The sequence below is a fragment of the Corvus hawaiiensis genome, chromosome 9 (genome assembly GCF_020740725.1).
Source record: "Corvus hawaiiensis isolate bCorHaw1 chromosome 9, bCorHaw1.pri.cur, whole genome shotgun sequence".
NCBI lineage: Eukaryota > Metazoa > Chordata > Aves > Passeriformes > Corvidae > Corvus > Corvus hawaiiensis.
In genome coordinates this window covers 25,881,107-25,902,369 of record NC_063221.1, presented here as the reverse complement: position 1 = coordinate 25,902,369, position 21,263 = coordinate 25,881,107, and the positions used below count along the sequence as shown (strand labels likewise).

The 21,263-nt window shown below is 42.0% G+C and overlaps 1 protein-coding gene across 2 annotated transcripts in view; it reads left to right on the top strand.

Annotated features, from left to right (window-relative positions):
• Nucleotides 1-21,263, top strand: part of LOC125330262 (BEN domain-containing protein 5) — an 888,500-nt gene that overhangs the window by 698,875 nt on the left and 168,362 nt on the right. For both annotated transcript variants that reach the window (XM_048313226.1, XM_048313225.1), the window contains exon 8: nucleotides 5,592-5,706. In XM_048313226.1, the coding sequence (XP_048169183.1) occupies nucleotides 5,592-5,706 (115 nt within the window). The remainder of the gene's footprint in view (nucleotides 1-5,591; nucleotides 5,707-21,263) is intronic.

Here is a 21,263-nt window from a genome sequence, read left to right as displayed (position 1 = left end):
TTGGGTTTGCCAGTCTGTTTTTCCACATTAGGAGGAGGAGCAGAACTGTAAAAAGGGGCAGAGTCAGCATCCATGATGGTCCCGTGCATATGGACCCCTCTGTGATGATCTTTTGTAGGAATAATTTTGGTGACAGCATGATGTTAGATCATATCAATAATCTCACTATGAGTCAGCTCTGCTCCTTTATCACCCTTCACATGCTTTTACACTTTTCCTTGTTGTTGTGCTGAATATGGAAGCACTTCAAGCTAAGGCATTATTGGACCATTCCTGCCTGCTGGGCTCTGCTGGGGGCTGCACTGAAGGAGCAGATGTGCTTTCTCTGGAGCCCACTCTGGCACAGCATTGCTGTGACCTGTGCTGGGCAAGGTTCAGTGGGAGTGTGACCCCTTTCCCACCACGCTGGGGTGGAGAAGAGGATCCATCTGTCTTTTTCATATTTTGTTGTTTTGGATGATGGTTCTTTCCTGCAGTCCCATGAGAGAGGGGAGAGGCTGAACAGATGAGGGCCCTGTTGCTGAAGGAGAGTCACTTCACAGGCAAATGGTGACACAGTGATGACTTGCTGTCATTTATTCTATGGGTTGTATGTGTTCTTTGGAGATGGAATATTCTAACTGCTTGGCCATTATCACCTGATGTTTTTATTCACCGTCACACTAAAGAAAACTTCTCTAAAAAGCCGAATCCCATATTTTTGCTTTCTTACTCTCCACTAAAACATAACTCTGGTGTCATTCACATTGGATTTAGTCTCCTTCAACAGTATATTTCAATAGTTTCATATGAGCATAAGAATTTGGGACTCCTTTCCATTTGTTTTTCAGTGAATATATCCTATGGCTGTTAGAGCCCAATTGTCACATTCCCTTTAACCTGCAGGCTGTGGTGAGCTGGCTGACTGAAGGATACCAGCAGCTCCTCAGCATTAGAAATGGGTCTGAAAACATAAATCACTTCTGTCTTGGCATATACTAGATACAGTGCAGGGTATGTTTGCATTAGCAGTTGCCATATTGCATTAGGATCTGTGCTGATTAGATTTTCACTAATAGGACCAGGGCAAACGTATTATATGGTTGCACAATTAAATATATTGTCAGACTGAGGGTGAAAGGATGGAGTAATGGAAAAAACAGGGGATAAGACAGGCTTTTCTTTGGAAGGAGCAAATGTGGAGAGGTCATGTTAGAGCCAGCAGGAAGTTTAAACAGAGTTTAAGGAGGTCGATTGAGGAAATGTCTTGACAGAACAGTGGAAATGACATGTTATGGAAGAGGGAATGATTAACTTGCTTGACAAGAACCAGCAGACAATTTGAGCTGGATTGGGGTGGGTGCAGAGATGCCACAGGACCTAACGTTGGAGCAGATGAGAGGTGCTGAGCTGCAGAAGGCAAGAGAAATTTGAAAAAGTGGATTCAGCCTTGAGAAAGAATAATGATAAGGAAGTGACTCAGAGTAGAAGGGGGTTGGTCCAGATTTGGTGCAGTTTTGGTGAAACTGGGTTTACCAAGAAAGCAGTTTTTCAACAGTCTGACATTTTCAAGTCAATGTGGCTGGGTCTCTAGTACTTGTAGTTGTTGAGTATTGTTTTCCCTTTTCCTTGTTTTCAGTTCTTTCCTCGCTTTCACTTGCAACTATCAAAAGCTCCTTGAAGTTAATGTAAAGACTTTGGTGGATTTTTAGTGGACTATGAATAAGCCTCTTCTTGTGTCATGGCTGAATGCTGATTTCTGAGCTATTCTGGTTCCAGGCAGTATCTATAATTGCATGTTATTATTTGAAATATAAAGATTTTAATTGCTTTCCAGAAAGCTTGAGAGGAAAATAATCCATATTGTTTTGCTTCTTTTAATTGGAGAACTTTTCCACACTGTAAAGTGTCTCAGTAGGCCCATTCCATCAGGTTCTCCATTTTATTTTGAAGTTTCTTGAAGAGTTAATACTTCATTATTGGGCTTTTTCCTTGATCTCCAGCCACAGAGGTTTGTTTTTTTAAATAATGCTTATTTTTCATATCTGATATGACTGATTCAGATTGGATTATTTCCTTTGACCCAAACTGGGGCTGTAGTTCGAAGATCCAACCAATCTGTGGGCAGCCCTTTTTTCTTTAATAGCAGACTAATTGGCAGACCAATTAATCTGCTCATCTGTGAAAAGAAAATTTATAGCAATAAGTAGTTCTATTTCCAGAAGTCATTCTCTAAAGTAACATTACAGTGGCCTTGTTTACTTCATGCCCTGCAACATGATCCAGTGCTTCAACAGTCGCACAGGTCAATTAGTGGACAAATTAAGCAATTATTAGCCACTAACAAGGGTGACTGGCATCATTACCCTTCCTGTTTACCAGCAAACTGTTATTTTAATACAAAGATCAACAAATAAATTAGGGCATCTGTTGTATTGTCATGTCTGCCTTGAAGTAAATGATATTAAATGGGCTTTGGTTGCTGCCAAATTCTTAACCCTGGCCTAATGAGATACACTGATATGTCTCTTGCTGATTACAGAAGCTGTAAAATTTAGTTTGTATTGATTTATTAACAGGAGGACCAAGTTCTCTACAATGGTATCTTTTTTTTTTAGTAGTCTGAATCTGTCTTTTTATTTTAAACATTATTGATCCAGACTGTTTCAGACAGTCCAGAACTGTTGGGTTCCTCTGAAAGACAAAGCTATTTCCTTATTGTGTCGATTATTTGGATACTCACAATAATTTTAAGGTGAGGTTTCTATATGTAAATGTATGCTTTTATCTGATGCTTCTCTCATGCTCCTGCTGCTACTTCCAGGTTAGAATTCTGAGAGTTATTTTTAACTCTTCCTTTGCATTTTTATAATGGGGTAAGGCTTCTTCAGGCTTAATTGACTGTCTCCTCAGTAAGAAAATCAAGTAAACCTCTTTTTGATGGGTAACTTGGCTGCAGCAGCCCTGGTAGATTGGTGTGCCTGGGGAAATGCTGCGTCTCGTTTGACACCAAGCTCTGGGTGTCAAAGGTCAGGCTCCTTTAGTTGGGTGCAGCAGGGAATCAGGCAGAGTAGAGCCTCACCCATTGCATGTTTATGTGCAGCCTTCCACACCACAGCATGCTCTCCTTGGTCAGGGAGTAGTAATTGCCTGTTGAAGCTGAAAACTGCAGCTTCCTGTTGCCAAGATGCTCCTGCCAAGATCTGTGAGTGAGGCTGCATCAATAACAGGGGCAAAATGAGCAGAAGCTGGACAAGCCTCTTCACTGGCACAGTGACAGCCACAGCAAAGCCCTGAGAGTCTGGGCTCTTGTGTCACACTGAATGAAGAGCAGTCCTCTTACCCCAGAGGTATTCACAGTCCTCCCTGCTGCATGAGGAGCTGTGGCATGTGCCTGCCTGGTGCTCTGCCAAGGCCTTTGGTGAAGCGATGATCCACAATGCACACGATGCGATATTTATGCTGGCTTTATTTCAGCTTGAAGGGTCTTACTCAACCAAGGATAAAATTTGTTCTGGACACACTGATTTCTGAATAATTAACTCCTCCAAAACACAAACTGATGTGATGTTTGAGTCTAGTTGAGTCTAGTTGCAATCTCTTTCAAACTAAAACCAGCACGGTGTCTTGACAAACCACAGACTGAGTGAGGGGTTGTTTCCCTTTAAGTGATTTGGAGCCCTCCAGGTGTGTATACCGTGGATTATGTTTCACACACTGCCAGGAAACAGTCAGAGCAGCAGTTTAACATAGCTAAGCTTTTCGTGTTTGCATACAGTTAGGAAATCTGGTTATTCAGGATCCAACTGCGTCCCCGTCGTTCCTTCATGTTCTTGCTGTTGGGTAATGAGCAGAAGTCACAACACCAGCCAAAAAAGCAGATCGGTGTTCGGTTTCCTTCATTGAGAGGAGGTAATTGCAGGAACGTTTCCTGAGCAATATAATTATGTATATGCTAATTTTCCTCAGAAATTCAGGTTTAGTTTCTTCTCAAGTGGAAGACCTGGTTACAGAAAGTTCCTCTCTCCTCTTCAGGATAAGTCACTGAGACATGAAAAATTGCTGATGTTTAGAGTCAACTATACCTTGATAATCTCAGACATTTCAGAAGCCTCATTTTTCTCCACGTGCCTAAGCAAATTAGAATTCATTTCAACAACAGCATAGGTTCAGATTTACTGGTATTTGAAATACAAAGTGGGCCTCAAGAAATTAGCTAAATGAAGCAGTTGTGCAGAATGTGAGATTTTGGTCTCATCTTTAATGTATGTTTCAGCCAAGCTGTAAACAAGTGTATTTAACCTGGTATGAACACGGGGTTTAGGGGTGTTTTTTAATACTTTGATTGAATCACAAAAAATCAGGTCTGAAGTCAGCTAGCTAGCCCAGGCCATCTCTTCTATGCTGAATTGTTGCTTGTTATAGCTATTCCCTAAGGCTTTACCCTGTCCAGTGTTAAATATTTCTGATGATGGGATTCCACTCTTACCCTGGAGAGACAATTCCACACTCTAATAGAGCTCACCATTAGTGAAATTTTACTGATGAGCAGCCTTAATTTTTCTCTGCTTAATTTTATCCTGTTACTAGACCGTAGTGATTGATTTATTCTGAGGAAATTCAGTAAATGGTTCCTGCTTCACAGGATGGACCTTACAATAAATAGCAAATTGTCATGACCTGTCTGTGGGTGTCCTGAGATTACACAGGAACTCAATTTATCTCAACATTAATTCCCTGGAAGCTGTTTCTGTCAGTACCAACTCAGTGAGGGATAAGCAGTGAATTTAACTGCCAGATTCCTGTCTCCTGCCCCAGCAGCAGCCCTGGGCTGAGGCAATGTTTAGTGGCTCCCCAAGCACGAGGCCAAGAGGAAGGAGCTCTTGCAGGCTCTGGTGTGCTCTGATGCACCCAAAGGAAGGGCATTTAGGATCTGCTTCCCCGTCACTTGCCACATTAAAGAAGTTGATGAGCTGGAGTTAGTTACTCCTGGTTTTTAGGACTGTAAAATAAGTGATGAATATGTCCTTATAAATTCCAGTCCACCAGAGGCACAATATCCCTGTGCCCAGTGCAGATATTATGTAACTCTCTCAATTTTTGTGAGGCATTTTACACCTCTCTATACATGCAGATGATCTGAAACCTGTGTTCACATGTCAAGGGTAGGTCTGGGTGTATGCTGAAATGAATTTGAGGTGGCTCTGCTCAACAAATTGCCTCTCACAAGGTGAGCTGCAGTGTGAGCAGGCTGTCTGTGTGAGGTATCTTCATTTCTCCTCTTAGGAGGAGAAAGGTTTGGTTATCATGGCTCAGCTGATGAGCAGTAACTTCTCCCTCTGTGGAAAACTCAGCGGTGTCTGGTAATGCAGCCATGGTGTACTTGCATTCTGAGGACAGATTAAGGTATTTCTCCTTAAAGTTCTTGGAGTTTTAAGCAGGTGGCAGGTGCTACATGATTGTAAGTGGTTTGCTCTGTTGAAGCAGGAGCAGTGCCAGGAGGAATCATCATTCTAATCTTTTATATGTGAAATTTCAAGTAGATCTCTGGAAATCATTGATGTCATGGACACCTCCCCTTCAAACTCTTTTTTTTTCATTTTTTTTCTCAGGTATAATCGATTTCCTCGTGAGCCACCATCCAATTGCAAAAGTACTCAGAGACCACGTGGTCTTCAAGATTGCTCCCATGCTCAATCCTGATGGAGTTTACCTAGGAAATTACAGGTATGGTGTGGGGAATGAATCTGTGTATTGTTATGTCTGCCTTAAACAAAACCTTGCACTGTTTTGTCCTTGAATCTCATATGGCTTGTTTCAATCAATTCCTCTTACACTGGAGATTCTCACGTGGCCATGTGCTTCCTGAAATTCCCACCTAGGGAAGGGGCAAATAGAAAATTTGTTTGCTTCAGAAGGTAGAGAGCAACTCTCCAAGACAGCAGGGTGTCTGCTCTGCAAACCTCCTCTAGGTGTGGGAGTTAATGTCAGCTTAGAGTTAGACCTTAGCTGTGTTTTATGCACTCATTATGCTGTTCATCAGCCTCTATGTAAATGTGTCAGTCAATCACAGCTCCCTTAAACTACCCAGATCATCCATTAAAGTCACAGATTTCACTCTCTTATTGTACTGTAATAGATAGGGATACATGGAATGGAATAATCATTCCACCCTATGCTAATTTAGCTGCATTTTAGTATCTGAATTACTACTTTACCACCTCCTCTGTTGAGATCGTATTCAGATAATCTTTTGTTTTCTCTAAAATTGTTTGCTCTTAATGCATTTATTTACAAAATAAATGTGCTGCTGGAGGTGATAATGAAAAGCAGTTGATTACTTGATGATTTGTTTGTGGGGGCAATTACATGTACCACACAGGTCTCTGGAGAAGCCCCTGAGAAATGAAATATACTGCCTGTGGTTTTGCTTACAGTGCAAGACTAAATAACACAATTCACTTTGTAGCCAGGCTACTTTGAGCTTTGATCTAATTAGGTATTGCATTGCTAAGCAGAATAAGGCTGGGTTATTGTACGGGTGAGGAGACCACTGAGGAAGAAGACAGAAGGTGCAGAAGATGGGGCTGCTGGCAGTTCCTTGTTGAGGAAACAGCCTCAAGTTGTGCCAGGGGAGTTTTAGGTTAAGTATTAGGAAAAAATTCTTTATGGAAAGGGTGGTCAGGCATTGGAACAGGCTGCCCAAGGCAGTCCTGGAATCAGTGTCCCTGGAAGTAATCAAAAAAATGTGTGGATGTGGTGCTTCGGCACAGGGTTTAGCAGCGCTGAGTTAATGGTTGGACTCAGTGGTTTTAGAAGTCTTTTCAGCATTTACGATTCTATGACCTGTGCTCCTTATCCTTCCTTTTCTTTGCTAATTGCTAAACTGAAGCAGCAGGGAGTTGTGGGTGTGATTTCAACAGTGGTTCTACGTGTTCTAAGTGAAACTTCTGAGAACAAGTGGTGTCCTTCCAGCTGCAGTGATACTCACTCAGCTCTTGGCAATCCCAAATCAGACAGTGATACTGCAGTGGTGTTGTCTGACAGCACCAGGAACTTATCAGAATTTGTCACCACACAGCAATAAACCCCCCAAATGGCTCTAGAATCTGATACTACATCACTTTCCTTTCTTCCAGGTGCCTTGCACATAAGCAAACTGCAGTTGCAATTAAGCAGCTTTTGTTTTCCCCATAAGTTCACTTGCCCTGTAGGGTTTTTTCCTTTGCACTTTTATAGTTTTTGCCCTGTAGGATTTTCCCCTGCACTGTTATCTATAGTTTTTGAGAGATGTGCAGCTTTATAGGCATTCATATGGCTCAGAACTTGAAAAGCCTTTTGGGAACCCAGGTAGTAGGAAAGGGCATGTGAATTAATTTGGAATTGCTGAGCCTGATGTTGTACTCTTGGTTTAACTTGCCATGATATGCAGGATTTTCAACCCTCCTGAACTAAAGAGAATTTTAATGAGGTAGTTGAAAAAACATTTGATTTTCTTGCAATTCTTCACTGTATTTACAAATGGCCTAATGTAACTAATAACTTTAAAACGAGGATAATAAGCAAAATGTTACCTATTATCTTGAGAAGAATATTAAAAAGCCTAGTAATGTGCCAGCATTGCAGCTAACTAGTGCTGAGTGAATAATTTACAGCGAACACTTTATTTCCTGCTCATACAAAATGCACAAGCACATCACAATTTATTTACTTGAATTTACTGGATGAATTTCCAAAAAAATCTCTAAGGATCACTTGCTTGTATTTGAAAATTTGACTCTGAGGCTTCTCAGTGATTGGCTAGATAACTCTGCTTCATCTCCTTTGGTCTTTGTTCAGATTAGCACATAAATAGAACTTTCAGAAGTCTTCCACATAGTGGGGTCTAACACAGAACTGTTGGCTGGGGACACCCCCCTGCTTTTGCAAACAGGGGTGCCACATGCAGCAAGAGCAGTTTTAGGCATTTGAACTTCTCCTTGCTGTTATCTCCCTCTTTCTCAAAGCAGCAGCTGGTGACTATTTCTTTGGTTCATTGAAGGTTCACATTCAGAGCTATGCAAGCTAAGATAATGAAATGGGTAATTAAACCTCATGCTTGAGTTTGTAAATTGATCTCCTGCCAGTGTGAGAGAGGTTTTTCTTTTACCCCGCCAGTGCACAGCCTTGCACAACTGGCACTGTCAGACGCACTTGGCTGTCCTCTGAAATCCCAGGCACAGTGGGCACCCTGAACAGCCTGAGTGTGTCAGCAGCTCTTGGAGAAGGGATGGGATGGACAGCTTCTCCTGACATCAGAACAGGAACCAACCAGTCACTAAGCCAGGGTGATAGGCTAAGAGGTGGCTGGTGAGGTTTTCTCCATTGCCATTTTTGGGGGTGCAGGACTTTCACCAAGGGTGTGAGTCCTATGCTCTCCTCCAAAATCCTCCTTCATTTGTTGTTGTGAACTGAGGTTTAGGAGTTTAAGCCAAATCTGCAACGATGCCACCAAGAATTTCCTGTTTTCTACAAAGTGTTGCTCATTCTCAAGAGAACAGACAAAATAGGTTGTGTCTCTGACTTGGACGTGGTGAACTGTTCATCACCAGCAATAAGTGAGTTTAGTACTGCAACTATAAAGCACAGACTCATCTGTGAGGAAAGTTGTTTATGTGTTGCATGTACATTCAAGTGGCTCTAAAAGAAATGGTCATGGAAATGAATGTCAGAGCTCAGTGTTTCAGGGTACATGGAAATGGATGCTAAACTTTACTGATTTATTCAAGTTTATTCAAGAGTTGAAGAATTTGTGGACCTATAAAATTAGGAATGAAAAGACAAAATGCCTTGTGGGATGTACAGATTGATTAAGCAGCTCTTTTAATTCAGAATGTTTGGAAAGTCTACACACAATTTGAACAAAAGTTTTTGTGGGTTTTTTTTTTTTTCACTCTCTTTTCAGTGGAAAAAAAAAACCCTCCAAGTCTTTTTCTTGCTGCATGAATATACCCAGCTCCTCCTGAAATACAGAATAATGACAGGTACCTGTCACTGTGGCCAAGGATGTAGAGTCTCCCAAAACAGGAAGACAGGCTGCACCCTTTTCTTGAAGTCTTTAAAGCCTGGTATTACTACACTTCTAAGCTTTGCAGTTACAGTGTGTAGATGTTATGGTGCATGGGCTCGTTAATTAAATTGCCCAGGCAGAGGCCATTGGTTGACCCAGCTAAAATACAGAGTCTTCAGCATAATCTGGCCTCATTTCTAGCTGGCAACTTGTCCTCAGCGCTCACCCGAATAGAAAGACCCCTTTTGCTGGGGGTAGCACATGACTCGATCTTTAGCTTTAGTTTGAAAGAACGTGGCACAAAACTAAAAATATTTGTGAGTTTCTCCATAGCACTAACCTCACCCTCTCTGATGGATTAAACTGTGAAACAGCTTCAGGAAATAAAGGAAAACTAGTGCAGGGAAGAGAGATTTCTTGACTTTTCTCCCTCTGTTTGCAGTACAGCATTATCATATTGCTGTCCCCAGGGAGGAGGGGGTAGACTAAGGGGGGAAAAAAAGTGTTCTTGGTTTAAAAGCCGTGCATCCCCAGGCTTGGCCTGAACTTTCCTTTATCGAGAGCTTGTTCTTCAGCTGGCATTCTGCAGCTGAATGCTGAAATGTGTCCCTGCAGGCAAGATGACTGTACCACACCGTCTTAGATTAGTTCCAATTTGTTAGCCTCACCTTCCAGAGGCAAAATCCTACACTGGCACCAGAAGGGATGTGTTGCTTAGTCTGGGGAGCTCTTCACTGAGGTATCCTAGAAACGCCATGACAAAGCAGATGAAATATCCTGACTGTTCTCTAAAGGCTCTGTCGCATGACCGGGTGAGTGTTCCCATTCCTTGGCTTTTCTGTGTTCCTTCTCTGGGAGAGCTGTGACAGTATCAGCCTTTGGTGAATTAAAGCCATGAATTAGCTGAAATGTTCTGAAATGCCATCACTGCTGCATCCTTCTAGCACGACTGTAGGGACTGCAAGAACTTGTGTGAATGGGGAGGAGAGGGCACACATGCATTCCAATCCTTCCTCATTTCACTGTCACTGACAATATTTTTGAACTCAACACAGGCTTCTTGCTTGTGTAAGGGGTTAACAAAAGTCGTTTGTTGGACAGAAAGGAGTCCAGCCCTACCCAGACTGGTAAACCAAATTCACCATAAGCAGCGTCAGTGTCCATATGAAAGCTGTGCTGGGATTTCATGTTCTGAGCAAATGGTATATTTTTGTCCCAGAATTGTGGTTTTGTAAAGAATTTAATAGTTTGTGGAAGGGAGTCGAATTTAGCAAATTGTTTCAAGTGAAAAAAAGGGAAGGCTTGAGAAACATTTCAAATTATTCGTATCAGCATTTTATAAAGGACAATCTTCTTTCATTTTTGTTTGTTAATGGCACAATTTGTTTAAAAACTGACTTTTTCTAAATGCTCCTTTTGAAAGATTTGAAATACAATCAGAAAATTAGGCTTTGTGTCTGGTGAAATATTTCAGATTTATCCTGAACATGTTTTTACGACTCTAGAAATAGTCAAAAATTCATGTTCACATGAAATGCATAAGGGTTTTTTAACAATAAATGCACATGTGGACTTTATCCAAATTATTTTATTATTTATGTCCCTTTTGGGGGGATACACCTATACCTGCATATATATATGTGTGTGTGTATGTCGACAGTGACTGATATGTCAGGTGGTTCTTACCATCACTTGTTCAGTTGTAAGACACAGCTCCACACATGCAGACTATCATTTGCTTGTCTCTTCATTATTTTTCACCTATTTTTCTGGCAGAGGAGGTTGTTGGTTTTTTTTTCCCTCAACTTCATTTAATACGTGTGAAATTCATGCATTTCCTTAAATTGAAAAACAGAGTATCCATCTCCGATGACAAGATGAAGCTCTCAATGGAGTTTATTTTTCCTAATTAGGTGTTTGTCATTGTGTATTCTATATAGCAACATATAAGTAAACAATCATGGACCTTTTGAATAAATTTATTGGTTTTATTTATGTTACTGGGCATAAAAAATCTATAATTACCAGGTACAGCCGCAATATAACTGGTATTTAATGACAATTACTTTTTGTTACCATAGAAATGAGTCCAAAGTAGTTACCTATAATTTCTCATTTCCAAACCTCACACATGTTGTATTGCAGTATTACCATAGTAATTGCCTATTAGTCATCATAAAATAAGCAGTTACCCAGAAGATACCAGGATAGTGTGAAATTTCTCATCTTATTCAAAACTTGCAGCACATGCTGCTTCTCGCCTTCCTTTAGTGGGGTTTTTGCCTGAATGACAAGAATGTCCCTGGTGCATTAACCCAAGAGAAGGAGGGATGTGGCTGAGAGAGACTTGTATTCTATAAACACACTGAGTCAGGAAAAGGATGCCCCCTCCTTGGAAAATATACAACTATTTCTCATTATTGAAAAACAGGGATTTCTCAAGTCTACAAAATGGAGGTTTGTTCCTTGCCATGAATTTCCTGTTTATATTTTTTTCCCATTCAGTTGTGACCAAAGCAGAGGCTGCACATCCTGGGGAGGTCTGCAAGCCCAGCTGTGTGTGCCAGCCCCGCCAAGCCCAGGATCCACTGATGTGCAGCTGTGGTGCAGGATGTTTGCTGCACTTCCCTCTTACACCTTGTGTGACTTTTTAATTTAGGTTGCGTGTTATTGGGGCCAGCGAGTCTCTCTGAGCCTGCCTAGATCACATTTGGTATCAGCTGGGAATGGCCATTTCCATGTGTTGCCTTCTCCCAGGAGGCTGAAGGAGAGGGAGAGGCATGGCAGAAGTTTTCTCCTCCTCAAGTTCTTGCTTGGCATTGAGGGTAGGTCAGGAATTGTCTCTTCTGTCTTCCTCTCACACCCAGCATGTCCCAGCTCATGTGTTGTGCCAGGTTGGGGCTCTGGGAAGCAAATTCAGGGGTGGATTCACAGCTGTGACCCAGGTGTGCTCCGGGCAGCAGCAATGGAAAAGCCCAGGGAGCAGCAGAGTTCTCTGGCCCTTGACCCACCTGGCTTGTATCATTGCCATTCCTTTCCTACCTGGAAGTTTTCTGTCCATTGTGGCTTTTATTGCCCAAAGAGTGCTGTCACCACGGGACAGCTACAGGGGTTGCTGCTTTGCTCACCACCATTACTTAAAAAAATCTCCCTTGTAAAAAAAAAGTTGTCAGCTTTTATCTTAGAACAAACCCTAGGTTTGCAAAAGGGTTCCTATCTACTGCCATTGAAATGCTCTTTATATTGATGTGGTAACTGCTCATTTAAGCCATATTACAGCTCCTGAGTATTTTTCAGTTGCTATTGATGTGACAAATTCTCTCGCACAGAGGACTGCACCAATCAATAGAGTCAGTATATGTGCTTTAACAACAAAGCCACATGCCTTGGGGTTCCAGTTGAATCTGAACGTTTTAGTAGCATTAAATAAAGCTATATTTATTTTGCTTTTGGTGCAAGGAAAAAAAATCCCAACCTAATTTAATGCAACTTGTTGGAAAGGTTTGAAGGCAGCATTATGGGCCATTTCCACATGTGATGAATACCTAACTAGTGTCAGAGCTGCTATTTTGTTTTTGTAAGCGAATTCTTCTCTTTTAGTTAGATTGATCTGGAACTACAGAGTAGCCTTTTATTTTTAGACAAGCGGGGAGAGAAGTCATAACAAGAAATACTGAAATCATAGCTTTTTTTATAGCTGCCACTATTCCACTGAGAATGAGACATGATGTCCTTAAAGAGACAGGGCTATTTATTTTCCATTTAAATAGCACTATTTGTGATTATTACCTTTGAGCCATTATGCAGAGAATAAGCACCCAGCTCATGAATCCCAGCCAAGTGAATCAAAGTTTGGTACCTAAGTGCCATTTATGTCTGTGAGTTGCTGTAGGAGCCTACTCTTGACCTTTACTGGCTTTATTTCTTTCACATTTTTTTATCTTCCAGAATGTATTTGTAATTAACAGGGGTGTTAAAACCAGTTTGGTTGAAATATTTGTTTCCATTTTCTCCTCTCCTGAATAGCTGATCTTAGGTCTGAATAATCCCATCTGGGTTTCTTAGATTTACTTTCAGTTAAGTAACTAAACATATTTGGCTTTCTTCTCTTTTTTAATTTCCTCTATAAATCTGGCTTGTATCTCTGGTGGTTGGAGTTCTTAGTTCTGTTCATAGCAGCAAACAAAGGACCAAACCCTCCAGTGGCTTTTTCTTTTGCTTGGTTGCTTTGCTTTGCTTTTGAGTTTTATTTGGAGTTTTATTTATTTTTTTTTTTTAATTTTGCAAATGACTTAGTAAACTTCTGCCAAGGTGCTGCAGATCTTTGTTTTGCTTTCCCATTGAGAGAGGGGAGTGTCAGTGCAGTGGCAAAGGGCAGGAGACATCTCTCCTTTGGGTGCTTGTCCCAAGAGGAGATGGTCTGTGATAAGGTGTAGCTGTCACCAGTGGGGACAATCCTCATTCTGATTCCTGTTTGTCTCCTCCCTTCCCCCAAACAGGATTTGTGGTGCTGTTGCTTTGCTGAAAGTCTGGCTCAGGGAGGTGCCCAGAAGTGGCACTTGCAATGAGGATTGTGACTCAGGAGCATGTGCTGATTCTCTCCGGGCTTTCTCCCCCTCCTGCCCTTGCCCTTGTTTAGTTTTCCCTCTCTAACACAATTATTGGCCAAACAAAGGTGTGGTTCCTTGCAGAAGGCAAGAGCAGCTGGAGCTCAGCAGGGACTGTGCTGACTTTGCACTCTATTTGTCTTGCCAGCAGCATCCCAGAGTTCTCGACACCCCTGGGAGCAAATCCCAGACCCTGAAGTGTTGATGAGGTTGAGCTCCATTCCAGCCCTGTGTTCTCCTGTCCTGGCAAGCAGGAGCTGCATCCAGCCCTGAGGATGCCCACACAGTTGAGGCTATAAAGAGGGATTCAAGCTGTGCTCTGGTTATTGAGTGGAGCTATTCCCTGAGTAGACTCCTCCATTCTACCCCATCTTCAGGAGGAAGAGATTTCTTCTTTGGAAGAGATTTCTCTGTCCTGACTCCTGGGGAGGAGTACAGAGTCACTGTAGTACTTGGCAGTACTTCCCAAATTCCTGGAGAAGGCTCTGGGGAGACTTTATTGCTGCCTTTCAGTGCTTCAAGGGGGGGCTCATAAAAGAGATGAGGACAGGCCTTTTAGCAGGGCCTGTAGCAACAAAACAACAGGTAATGGTTTTAAAATAAAGGAAAGGAGATTCAGACTAGATATAAGAAAACAAATTTTTAGGATAAGGGTAGTGAAACACAGGCACAGGTTGCCTGAAGAGGAGGTAAAAGCCTTGTCCCTGAAAACTTTCAAGGCTGGGTTGGACTGGGCTCTGAGCAACCTGATTTTTGCAGGGCAGTTGGACTAGATGGCCTTTAAATGTCCCTTCCAACCCAAACTATTCTATGATCTGTGACTCTCAAAGAACTGAGACCCCTCTCTGAGCTGGTGCAGGGAGCAGAGCCAGGCTTCTTCTGTATTTTATCTTTACAGGTTACACTCCAGTGCCTGTTTGTGCCAGCAGTGTTTGTCTTTGCAACAATTAAGTGAAAAATGGAAACTGCAAGTCAAGAGGGGAAATTTTTTCCTTAACTGTTGAAATTACCAACTGGAGGTCAAATGCTGCCTTCATGAGAGCACCTGCTGTTCCTTCTGGGTGAACAGCCTAAAGAGGAAGAGCGAGGAAAGTGTTTTGCCTATTTTCTGTGAACATAGGAAGGCTCAGCTTGTGATTAGTGTATATCCCAGTTTCAGACTCTTCCACCCCAAGCAGCATCTCAGAATCTTTTTCAATGTAATTAACATCCCTCTCCTCACTGCCACTCTCCCATTGCAGCAACATCTGTTCACCTACACAGATTCACCAGGGCTGCCAGGGGAGGCAGTTGAGGGATTAACTTTTCCTGAAGGCCTTTCTGGACAGACATCCTGGAATTTCTTGAAGTTGTGCTCATTTGCATGAGATCACCAGCAACTAGTGATCTCTCCCATGATCTCTGCAAGAGCCTCCTTCCTTGTAGTCAAGTTTTATAATTCTATACAAAACTCTCAATTCACAGGGACAAGATTTATCAACTGTCTATAGAAAAGTCCAGTCTTCTTATTCCAACTGCTGCTGTGTGGGTGGGGAGGGGGAAACACCATCCAAGTTATTAGGAAAACAATAGCAGCCTAAGGGAATGTTCGTTTAGGTTCCACTTTTGTTGTTTTCTTTTCCTGGGTGACAGCTGTTCTTTTATTTTTTTATTTTTAAAATTGCAGCACTTAAAATGATGGGAGTTTGCTGTTTAATTTACAATATTGGTCCTAAGGGCAGAGTCGTGTAACGTCAAAACAAAATCCTGAGACAAAGCTAAATAACAAGCATTCATTACCTAAACCAATATTGTATCAATAAAACAAGATTAATAAAGGATTTGAGGATGTGCATCACTTCTGAGGAGTGTAGAGGCAGACACCTGCCCAAAGTTCCCAGTCACATGTCTTGGTCAGCACATTAACTCCCAGACACTGCAATCTCTTTCTGACTGGGAATAGCCTTGTGAAGCATCTCTAAGTGGTTCAGAGTTGTGATGTTTCATCTTCTGTTTGGAGAAGAAACCACTTTTCTTGATTTAATTCTCATAGGGGAAGTCTCCCAAAAGAAACATGGTTAAATATTGAGTTTAAGGAGCTTGCAAGGTGTTGAGCTCTTGGAAACTAGTCCTGGTGCTCATCTGAAAATTTAGGTTGTGCCTGTAAAGGAAACTTGATTTAGCTACTAGTACACAGCCCTTTTCTTTTGCAGCACAGAGAGAAGAGAGACTGCTGCTTCACAGCTGCTTTAAGCTCAGGAAAATGTGTTCTGGGTACCCAGAGGGGCAGTTCAGCTCTGTTTGCCCTCCTGGCTGTGCATCCCTGCCACCTCCTTTTTGCCACTACACTGCTTGTGTGGCAGTGCTGTGAGCTAGAAAAAGACTGATCCCACAGAAAACCGACCTGACAAAACAGTTCTCATTTGGTTCCTGGTGCAGCCAGAAAAGTGGGACCAAGACAGAAAAGATGAATGAGCAGAGAGGGATCTCTTTTTTGTGGCAACTTGGGTGGGATGGACATAAAGCAATTCTGAATCCAGAGCATAAATTGTAGGTGGCTGTTGTGCACTTTTTCTGGGGGTCTTGGAAATGAAAGACAGTGGCAGCCAGTGATTTCTTGGATGGCTTTTGGTGTGTTCAAAAGCAACCATGCCTATATGATCTCTTTCTTAGGATTACTATTTCCTAAATGATTATTTATACTATTTGGTAATAAATTGTGTGACTTGGCATGTTCATTTAAGAAAACAGGGGCTTTTTGGTGTCAGAAGCTGGAAACGAGCTGTTTCCATGCAACTCTTACACCCCATTATGTACACATGGTGAAAAACTGCTCACAAATCCCTTTTCTCTCTGCTCCCTATAAATAAAGATGCCATCATAGCTGTGCTGACATGGCAAAGGGAGCAATTCATCTCGTAGCAGATTACTTCTCTGCTGCCCCTGGCACCAGGCAGAGGGGGGATGTCAGGGTAGAGGGAGGAGGGCGATGTGACAGCTGATGGCTTTGCCTGGTTGGTGCCTAATAGCTGGAGGAAGAGCTCTCTGCCAACATGGAGGAGTTGGGATCAGAAAGAGGATGTGGGATTTCTGGACACACAGTGTCCAGCCACAAAAGCATTGGCTGTCTGTGCCCATGTGAGCGGGACAGGGATTGTGCCTCCTTGCCCCCTCCCAGGCTGGGAAGGATGTACATTAATGGAGGTGTAGGTGGCTCTATGTGCAGCTCCTCGGTGTCACCCCAGCTCCCAGGAGGACAGCAGAGCTGATCTCGGGTTGCACAGATCATAGACCTGCTGCCTCGTGTGCTGCCTGTGCCTGGAATGCTAATGCTGCCTCTGCCTCTCCTTTGCTGCCACAGCCACGGAGCTGATGTGCTGGAGAGATTAGATGATGACAGTGGATGGGGAAGGGGAGTTTCGTCTGTCTCTTTAACCAAAACAGGAACAGTAAATCCTGCCAGTTTGGAGAGAACAGCTGGATTTCTAACAGCACTGGAATGCTGCTGTGGTGGGTGGGGGTGGGTTTAGCTGCCCCCTCCCTTTTATCACTGCCATTCAGTCACCCAAATGCTGGCAAAAGGACTGGAGCTTGCCAACACCCAATGCAGCATTTATCCTGACACACTGCCAGCTCTGTTTGATCTTGGAAAAGCCTGACCCCTCTAAGGTGCCTCTACACCATGGCCAGGGGAAGAAAAGAATGCAAGGGCCTTGCATTTGATTCTCCAAGTAACGTCTGAGTGAGAGAATGTGTTTTTCTTGTTTACAAGACCAATCTCTGCTCATAGAGTGGGCTGTGATCTGATTCTCTGCAAAGCAGTTAGTGGAGGTGCATCATGGAAAGGCTTAAGTATGGTGGCATCTTTGGGACTCCCAAGAACTGAAAGAAGGATGTCACAGAAGTGGCCAAAGCCTCTCAGACTGGTCACATTTTGTATTATTAACAACAAATTTTGTACATTAGTTTGAATTGAAATAGGTCAGCAAGGGAGCCTGAATGTTGAGATGGTCAATAACACGTTGACACTGCTGTGCTGACCAGAAGCCACAGTCCTGTCCTGCTAGGTGCTACACAAGTATATCATAAATGATCCTCACTTTCCCAAAGTGCTTTCAGAGCTAAAAGAGTATGGCACAGCAGGGGGATAAGGCAATCAAGCAAGCTGTTATAGCAGGGGAAGACAGAGCACTAAATATAAGAGGATGAATAGTGGTAGGTTTTTTCCTCTTTTATGTCCCTTTTTTCCCCCCCTCTGGTTGGTGGCAGGGAACACAATAGCAAACTATACAATCAGTCTGAATAACCTTCATGTATCAACTGAGAGTAGGACTACTCTAAATTTGGTGAACCCAGGGAAGGAGCTCTCAGTGACTAAATACATTTGAAAAGGATGGTTGACCCGAAAGGTGTGTTTCTTCACAATAGATTACTTTTAGATGTTCTCCTCTTCTTTACTCCTCCGGCAAAACTGTGGAGCTCGACTCAGCTCCTGGTTCAATCATCATGCACATTCTAGCACCAGGGTTTTTGTTATTCTGCTGCAACTGAGCAGTGCAATGGTTCTACCCATTGTTTTACATCTGGATTAAATTGTCATTTCGTGCATCTGGAGATAGGTTGTTCAGTAGGTTTTGGAAATTCACAGATGTTCAAGGCCCAGTCAATCTTTTGGCAATGCTTGCCTAGTGAGGAAGCTGCACAATGAGAATATATATCCCATGCAAGCACTCCCAGCAAGTTTTATACCCCAGCAGTTGTCCTTGGATCTTCTGCCTGCTCTTCCAAGACTGAAAAGAATCAATTAACAAACTGCCTGTCAACCTCCTTCACTTTCTGCTGTGCCCTTGCCAATCTTCTGTACATTTTCAGCTGGGAAAATCTTTGCTTTTACTTCTAACAGTAGAGTTTACTTTTGCTCCTGCTCTTGATGTGCAGGGGGGAGCTGATGCTGGCATGGGTTTGTTCTTGGCATCTCTATCTTGCTGATGCTGTGCTAACTCGTATAAGAGAGCAACAGGTCACAAGCAGGAGATAACGCTCTTATCAGTGAGTGCAAGGCAAGCACAATCCTGGCAGACAGTTCTTTCTCCTTATGTTGGTCACCTTTTCAATTACAGGTCTGATCTGCTAAAGTTTTGTCATTCTTATTCTAGTTTCTGTTAATGAAATGCATTTAACTGTCAGCTCTTGTTAAGAGTAACAACACAGCTGAGGATTCATAAATTCCCATGGAAGTCAAAATGGCTGTTGCCTTAGAAGAATCAAGAGTCAAGAACTGAGGGGGTTTTTTTTTGTCTTGAAGCTGGAGAAGGAGACAATCACAGCTTGCTTGATCAGGCAAGCAGAATATTTTGAGCAATGAATCTACCTCAGATTTTCATTTCTGATTCACGTATGAGAAAATATTCTGTTTCTTAGAATCCTGGGGGTTTGAGTCCATTTCATCCCTCAGTTTTCCTCTGTGTTTCTTGGATCTATCTTGAATAATTACTTACTACCCAGAACGTTCAGAAATTCAACTTTCCAAAAGCCAGTTAGACAAGTGCATTGAGGTGTAAACAGTCGTGTTTGGCACAGGTTTGACCTGTTCTGAAGACCAACAAGAAGAGTTTTGGAAAAACTGTTATATGACAAGGCAGTCCTGAAGCTGAGTTTGTTTAGTTTAGCAGAGAGCAGGCAAGGGGGTGAACAATCTGAGGCTGGTACGTGGGGACCCGTTGGTCTATGATCTCAGTATATACATAAGGAACATAGAACATGGAGTAACAGGAAGGTTACTTTTCACTATAATTGGGGAGGGCATAACAGAGCTGAATGTCTTGACACAGCTGCTCAAGAAAGGAAGATTCAAGTCCTTAAGGGGGATGTGGTGTGTTTTCCCTGATGGACTGTTTTTGTTTGAAATAAAAATATTTTCTTAAAACATCTGTTTGGGATTTTGTTTTCTTGCTGTTTTTTATTGGTTTGGTGTTTTTTTTTTTTTTTTTTTTTTTTGGTGGGGTGGTACATTTTTTTGTGAATGGGAATGGCTTCAAAGGAGGTCTTCATGTGAGTGGTAGATCAGCAAAAATGATCACAGTACCTCTTTCTTGATTGAAAAAGTGATTTTCAAACTATTGTATAGTGCTCATAATTGTCTTTTGCAATAAGCCCATATACCAAATGACTTCTTGGTCTTTCTTGGAATTAAGGATTTTTTTGACTGAAAAAATTGGACATAGTGCATATAAACTAAGTCATTGCATCTAATTGAAGTATTCTATGAGTTCTGGAGAGAATTTCTTCCTTTTAAATGACAAATTCCATTAGAATCAATGGAAGCTAGAGGCTTTTTCTTTCAACTGTGCAATGCAGAGTGGTTTGTGGTTTGGTATCATGTAAGCTTAATAGCATAAAGAAGAAACATCACAAAATGAAATGTTGTACTTCCTCAAAAAATCCATTTAACTTTGCTGATGCCTCCCTGAACACTTGCTGCCGCCTCCCTGAACACTTGCTGCCTTAAGCAGAAGCTGTTGGGCTGAAGCTGTGTAAGCCCTGTAGTTGTTCCAGGCTAGCAGAAGCAGAAGAAAAGTCAGCTTTAGCCATTTGACCATTGCTGGCATGAGCAGAAATAGTTTGTACCTGCCTGTTCCTTGGTGACAAGTTCATTATAGTCATAATCATAGTTAAAAGACTATAGTCATTTAAGGTCAAACACTTATTTAAGGTCAAACATGAAAAATAGAATTTTTTTTATTATAAAGATAAAATCTCTAACCTGTAAAATAAAAGGCTGATACATGGAATTTGGAATAATTATTTAAGTTGGAAGCAGGCCATGACTGAGTGCTGGCATGAACAAAGAAAAGAACGTGGCCACATTCTTTAAAAATGGATCTCTCAGACAGTCCACATATTTTTTATCTAGTCTTGGACACAATAAAGTATTTTCCTATATCTGAAGACATAAATTGTGTTAAACTGAGTTATTAAATGGTCTCAGTGTGACTTTGACCAGTGGTGAAGGTGAAAGTTAGTACTGAGTTCTGTCAAGAACAGAATATTTTGTCTTTGGTCATCTTAACTATAGTGACCACCTAAATTTCCCTCTCTATATGTGTTTATCATACTGTATAGCTCAAGAAGTTACCTTGCAAATTAGAATTACTTCCAATGACAATGATAAACTGATAAAATACAGTAAAAAACGCCAAGTGGTTGTTTTCATGGTTGGAATTATTTTAATATAACTGGTTGGTAGTAAGAGCTCTGTTTTATCCCAGTCTCTGTCTCTTAAACCAGTACTTTCAGAACACCTCAGGGAAGATGGAGTCTGGACATCAGCTCTGTGCTTTTCCCATTATCCTGTGCCTTTCTCACTCCATCCTGCTGGAGCTGGATGGTCCATGGGTACCTGGCTCTACCTGCTGTTCTACTCTTGAGGAAGGCCTTAGGTCTGCCCTGGTTTTGGGGGCTTGTGGTTTTCATTAGCAGTTTGTGATCCTCAGGTGCTGAAGTTTAGGTTGCTGACCCTGAGACATGTCAAAGGCTTCTGGAGTCCAGATGAAGAGTGTTTAGCAGCTTTTAATATTACAGGTCCTTCTATAGCACCTCTCAGATCAGACAGGGAAATAGTCTTGAAATGTTTGGTTTCAGAATTTAGA